The following is a 6,752-nucleotide window of genomic DNA, read 5'->3' as shown; positions in this document are numbered from 1 at the left end:
ACCGTACGTTCATTAAGTCGAGTTCTTTGACGTCATGGTCCGCCTCTCACAGAGTATAAAAACCGTACGTTCGTTAAGTCGAGTTCTTTGACGTCATGGTCTGCCTCTCACAGAGTATAAAAACCGTACGTTCGTTAAGTCGAGTTCTTTGACGTCATGGTCCGCCTCTGACGGAGTATAAAAACCGTACGTTCTTTAATTCGAGTTCTTTGACGTCATGGTCCGCCTCTGACGGAATATAAAAACCGTACGTTCATTAAGTCGAGTTCTTTGACGTCATGGTCCGCCTCTGACGGAATATAAAAAACGTACGTTCATTAAGTCGAGTTCTTTGATCACGCTTTCAACTTTTAGAACATTCCCCTTGGTGTTGTGCTGACAGAAACAAGTCCACAGATTATAGAAGGTTATAGACCTTGACTGAATATGCAAGAGAGATGGTGACGGCCAGAGGGAGGCCTTCAGGCACGGCCACCACCAGCACCGTCACACCGATGATGAAGAACTTGACCAGGAACTGCACGTAGATGGACGCACACTCAGCAGTCCACGGCAGCCCCTGAATGGAGAAGGTGTCGATCAGGAAGCGAGTGATGAGGATGATCACAGTGAACGTCGACATGAACAGGCCTGGAAACAGAGACAGATGAAATCTGTTGGTCTGGGTCTCAGTCAGTCAGAACATGGATGTTATGCAGCAGGTTAGACCTCCTTTCTTTCTTTTCAAGACCTTTCACCTCTCATCCAAAAGGCTTCTTCAGTTCTGATCAGGAACTGGCTGTTTTAGACCTATTATTACACTAAAAAAGATTGTCAGTCATGAGGCCCTGACCCACCAGCCTCCACTTTCAGAACACTCCAGGAATGAAGGAAAAACTCGAGAAGGAACCTGCAGACTTAGGAGCCATCTCGGCTCCACCCTGAGATCAGGGATGAAATGTTTATGAAAGACATCGGAACTCTTCCGATCATCCGTCTTCAGTTTCTGCAACTTTCACTTAAAGACTTTTAAATTCAAATTTAAGGTTTCATTCAACTTTAGTTCAACCTTCCTGCTGTAGGAGCAGAACGTGGCTGAACATCTGTCGGTTCATTCAGTCTGACAGCACTGCTGCATGATGGGAGACGTAGTGTTTCAGTGCAACGCAGAATGAATGAGCGCTGACAGAGCGTAGAAACACGTTCGTGGGAAAAACTAAAAAGTAATTAAATGTATTTTAAGACCTTTTTAGGCCTAAAATACTTTGTTTGTTGTCCGGGGTTCTTGGGACCCAAGGATCTCTCACGAGGTCTCAATAAAAGGAGCAAATGATAAATAATAATAAAAACAGCAAAGGCTGGCGTGATGAACAGGAACAAAACACATTAAATAGAAACATGACACGACAGGAGCTCAGAGGGGACCAGCAGGGAGACAAAGCTCCGTGTTAGGGTCCAAGTGAGCCGAGCCGAAGGTGTGACGTCAGCAGACTGCAGAGCAACGATTGGCTCAAGATCGCTGTCAATCACCTTCACAAGATTTACACCCACCTTTCTAAAAGCTTGGAACCACAACATTTGGTTTGAGATCTACTGTTTAAAAATACATGTTTATAATATGAGCAGCACGGTGGCGCAGCTGGTAGAGCTGCTGCCTCTCAGCGAGCAGGTCCCCGGTTCAAATCCCGGCCAGGGGCCTTTCTGGGTGGAGTTTGCATGTGCTCTCTGTGCTGCGTGGGTTTTCTCCAGGTACTTTGTTGTTGTTGTTATTATTGTAGTTGTTATTGTTATCATTATCATTATTGTTATTATTATTGTTGTTATTGTTGTTTTCTGTTTATACCTGCTTTGCCAATTTGCACAGCCAGTTTGGTCAGCTTCCCCTGCAGGACGGACTTCTCCTTCTTCGGCAGGTTTTTCTTCTTCTTGTGTTCTCCGTCCTCGTTGAGGAGTTGCGCCTCCTTCGTGGCTCCATCATTTCTCCGTGCCTCCTCCCTCCCTGGGACACAGACAGCTGACGTCTTTATGATCACAACTGAAAACTGATATTATTTTAGAGAACAAGACAATGTCTGACTGATCACCTCCATGTGCAGTGGAGGAGCCAGGGGGTGGGGGGTGTCAGTGGTGGCCTTGGCCCCCACAGAATATTCTTTGGCCACCTCAGTCATTTGTGTGCACAGTCTGGTTCCACCTCATGCACCACAAGTGGTGCGAATGACAATAAAGAACCTAGACCTCATTTGAGGAAGCTGGAATGCTCTTAAAGAATATAAAATCTAGAAAACATACTTTCCTCAAATGACGGGGTGGGCGGTTTCCGTATACATATGGTGGCGGCCATCTTGATTTTGACATGGCAACCCAATTCTTGATAGTGACCTTTCTTACACCTAGTTATAGCCACACCCCCAAATGGAAATCACTACCTCGTTTATTTTTCAGGTCATCATGCTCCCAACATGGGTAGACAAACAGGTGGAGAGAGGGTATTTCCACCACCCCCCCACCACCACCACCCTTCACTCAGGGGACAACAAACACACACAAACATGTCTGCCTTCACTTTTGTGCTGTGGGTGATGATACATCAAGTATCTGATCACAGGATGTTCTTTCACCCAATCACAGATTTAAACCATTAGCAGAGTCAACTGCTTTGTGTGTGTGTGTGTGTGTGTGTGTGGGGGGGGGGGGGGGGCTGCAAGCATGTGTTTGTGTGGTTGTGTGTGTGCGCGCACGTGCATCCCGATCTCATCTCTATAATGAGGTTATTAGCAGACAGGCAGGCAGGAAGCAGCAGGGAGGAGAAGAAGCAGCTGCCAAGCTTAAGGTTGATAATCTCCTTGGTCCTAATCACCATCAACAGAGTCAGGAGCACCTGCTGCTGCTCACACACACACTCTCACTGTATGGGCCTGCGAGGAACCATGAAGAACCAGGAGAACATGCAGCGAGCCGGGAAACTGAGGAGAACCAGGACTGTGTTCAAACTAAACTCAACAGATCATCATGAAATACAACCAGAGCTCAGTCAGCTGTGCTGAACTGTGAGACGGTGGAGAGGCGTTTCTTCAGAGAGTCGGAGTGTTTTATCATTCACACCTCATGTGGTACATGTGGTGGAACGAAATGATGTTCACAGGGTCCCAGTTACATCCAACAATAAAATGTAAAATGTATGTTTAAGCACTAATAGCTTAAAAACATTACATCGAACAGCAGCACGAACATGAGTCTGAGTGAGCAGATGAGCACACATGAACACAGCAACATGAAACAGATCAGCAGCAACATGAAACAGATCAGCAGCAACATGAAACTGATCAGCAGCAACATGAAACTGATCAGCAGCAACATGAAACAGATCAGCAGCAACATGAAACTGATCAGCAGCAACATGAAACTGATCAACAGCAACATGAAACAGATCAGCAGCAACATGAAACAGATCAGAAGCAACATGAAACAGATCAGCAGCAACATTGAAACAGATCAGCAGCAACATGAAACAGATCAGCAGCAACATTGAAACAGATCAGCAGCAACATGAAACAGATTAGCAGCAACATTGAAACAGATCAGCAGCAACATGAAACAGATCAGCAGCAACATGATGTGATTTTTCACAGTGATTATTCTGGTTAGGGGCCTTGCTCAAGGGCCCAGAGTGGGGCAAATGTGGGTGGAGGCAGGTGTGGGTGCTTCACCTTTTCACCCACATCTTGATGTTGTCTGTACCTGGAGTTGAACCATTCATCCAACCTTTATTTAGACAGATAAATCACATTGAGCCTTGAAGACTCATTTACAAGTGAGACCAGTTTGGACAAACAAAAAGTAGAGAAACTGGACACATGTAAGAGTTGGAGGCAAAAAAATTCCTATCAGACTTTTTCTTCTTGTCTGAGAAGAAAAAGTCTGATATTAAAAAACACCTCGCACAAACAAGTGCATAGTGACACAGACATTCTGCGGGGGGGGGGGGGGGGGGGGGGGGGGGGGGGGGGACAAGGAGAGCGGTGAGCATGATCATAGATGCTCTCGAGGTCACTGTAAGAGTTCTGATAAGGATGTGATTGTCAGCCAGTGTCCTCCGGTGAGATCCATAAACATTCTCGAGGGATGTCGAGGAATGGCCAAGAATAACGTCTGAGAATCCAAGTGTCCTGAAATGATGACACAAAGTTTATTCAGCTGGTTCCTCTGGTTATCAGTTGGAAATTCCTCAGGGAGGGGGTGGTGAGCATCAGATCACATGTTCTCCAGGTGAATTCAGATAAGGTGGCCTTCAAGGCCAGCCAAGGAGCCAAATTCAGATAAACACACAGTTGTTTTGGGGACAGGCAGAACTTAATGACATCTACCTTGAGTCTGTGTTGGTCCACTCGGTTCCGAAATGTCCACATTACATGGCCACACCGATGGAACATGACTGAGTAAAATCCCCAAGATCTGATCCATTCAGCACAAAGCATTTGAGTCTAGGTACTCGAGGCACGAACCAAGCCATCATAAAGGCAAGCAGCGTGATCGGGTCCAAATTTGCTGCAGAGGACTTCCTTGATTGTAGATAAAACCAGTAACCAGCCAAATCCAAAAAGCAGGAACCAGTTATCGAAAATCAAATTAAATAAGCGTCCTTAAAATCCATAGATGGCAGCAGAGATAGACACATCATCAAGTTTTCAAGTCGATGAGATATCCAGCTGCGTGCCAACAGGGCAAATCGTCTCGCCTAAAGCCTGTCTTCTCTTCGAAGAAAATATTGTCAATTGAGTTAAGGGACCAACTGGTCAGAACAAGTCCATAATTATGGTTCAGAAGATGCAAGAGAGGCTCAGAAGCAGTTTCACAGACAGACAGAGCAGCAAAGCAGAGAGGGAGGGAGAAGCATCCGACCTCGGTGAGAGCAAGTGGTTAAGTGACCATCACAGGCTTGTCTTCTCTGACCTCTGCCCCACTCGTATTTTTCTTTAAAAATAATAATAACAAAATAATATTTAATGTCATTGAAATTCAAAGTTAATGAATTTCATTGACAGTTTAGGCCTTCGCTGAATCAGTTTAATGAGTTTTAATTCTCTGTGCGTGAAACGTGGATCGTTTGTGTCATGGTGAATTCAACAGCTGTTAATTAGGGTTAGTCAGATGACTGTCAGCTGACAGTCATCTGACAGTCTGATGACTGTCAGATGACTGTCAGCTGACAGTCAGCTGACTGTCAGCACATAACCCGTTACGTTCTGTCAACAAACTGACGACACGTGACGGGCTGCTACCTTTCTTATTCTTCTCTTCTTGTTTACCTGTAAAAAAACACATGACTTTGATACAAACGAATAATAAAGTGTCACAATATTAATATTATAAGTAAAACCCTTCAGGCCACTAAATTCAAATGATGGCACCACTGGTGGGAATCTGGATTCCTCTACTGGTATTCAGAAAACATCTTGGTGTTACCAGTTCAATTAGAACGTTTCTGGAGAACTTTGACGGGACCTGCACGTGGCGGACATTTGAAAACGTTCATTGACCGTACCGTGTGTTGGGGCTCACTCTCAGATACCACCACACTAAATTATGGCAAAGAATCAATGAGTTCAAGTCTTTCATCTTTAAAGCTATGGCGGCCATCTTGAATGTTTAATTCATGATTTATTGGGCATTGCTCTCAGCTAACCCTCTCTTCGTGTTCATGAAGTCAGTCTGAGTGTGTGGATCTTAGTTTGGATCCTTAGAGTGGATCTCAGTAAACTTCTCTCAAACTTACTCTTCTTGTCCTTCTTCTTTTTCCTGTCTTCCTTCTTTTTGTCCTCGCCGTCTCCGTCACCGTCCTCACTGGCACCGAGCAGCGTGAAGATGATTCCAGTTTGTGAGCTCACGCCCACAGCCGTGACCACCATCTTGCCAGAGCCCTCCATCACGTGCGTGCCTGGAGAGAGGACGGTGAGAGAAGTGACAAATCTTTTTTATATAAAAGACACGCGGTGCGTCCAGGTCGTCCAGACGTGACGGAGCCGAGTGGATCTTCATGACTTGATTTCTGTTGTTGTCGCTGTGCTGCGTGGGATTCAACCACTGACCAAAAACATGCACGCTAGGCTGAAAGGTAGCTCTAAATTGTCTCTATGTGTCCCTGTGATGGACCGGAGACCTGTCCACATGTCCCTGTGCTGGACCTGTCCAGGTGTCCCTGTGATTTATTTTGTGCTAACAGCTCGACTGTGGTTTGGAGCAATGGACGCACCTGACAGCAGCATGGGGTCTTTGTCCAGACTCTTCTTGACGTGATCCGACTCCCCGGTCAGGGAGCTCTCATCGATTTTCAGATCGTTGCCCTGAATTAAAACTCCATCAGCCGGGAGGAGATCACCTGGAAGAGCAACACAGAGGTGGTCTACAGTCTGCTGCAGCGAGAAGATGGAGGAACAAACAGTCATTTAATGAAAAATGTCTCATGTGGTGTCTCTGTCCTCTGAGTCTCAGGTGAGTGAAGCACCAAGTCCGTGTGTGAGGATCTGAGCAGCGAATGTCTCTAGTTCATTCATTCAACCTTTACTTCTACAGGCTGGTCTCAGTGAGACACCAACACTCATTCACAACACAGACCTGATCCAGACACAACATGTGAAGTACACACAACAATAAACAACAACAAACTACAACAACAACAAACTACAACTACAACAAACTACAACTACAACAAACTACAACAACAACAAACTACAACTACAACAATAAACTACAACAACGATAAACTACAACTA

The 6,752-nt window shown here is 45.4% G+C and overlaps 1 protein-coding gene across 2 annotated transcripts in view; it reads right to left on the bottom strand.

Annotated features, from left to right (window-relative positions):
- The window catches only part of LOC119416045 (plasma membrane calcium-transporting ATPase 1), a 70,336-nt gene that overhangs the window by 50,987 nt on the left and 12,597 nt on the right, over positions 1-6,752 (bottom strand). Inside the window, exons 4-8 of one of the 2 annotated variants that reach the window (XM_037683213.1) lie at positions 6,233-6,358; positions 5,756-5,917; positions 5,245-5,288; positions 1,823-1,940; positions 416-630 (exon numbers count right to left, since the gene is read on the bottom strand). In XM_037683213.1, the coding sequence (XP_037539141.1) occupies positions 416-630; positions 1,823-1,940; positions 5,245-5,288; positions 5,756-5,917; positions 6,233-6,358 (665 nt within the window). Of the gene's footprint in view, positions 1-415; positions 631-1,822; positions 1,979-5,244; positions 5,289-5,755; positions 5,918-6,232; positions 6,359-6,752 lie in introns of both variants that reach the window. The other variant, XM_037683214.1, reaches the window with a different exon arrangement.

The sequence above is a fragment of the Nematolebias whitei genome, chromosome 10, assembly GCF_014905685.2.
Source record: "Nematolebias whitei isolate Nwh7 chromosome 10, NemWhi1, whole genome shotgun sequence".
Classification (NCBI taxonomy): domain Eukaryota; kingdom Metazoa; phylum Chordata; class Actinopteri; order Cyprinodontiformes; family Rivulidae; genus Nematolebias; species Nematolebias whitei.
This window is presented reverse-complemented; position numbering and strand designations above follow the sequence as displayed.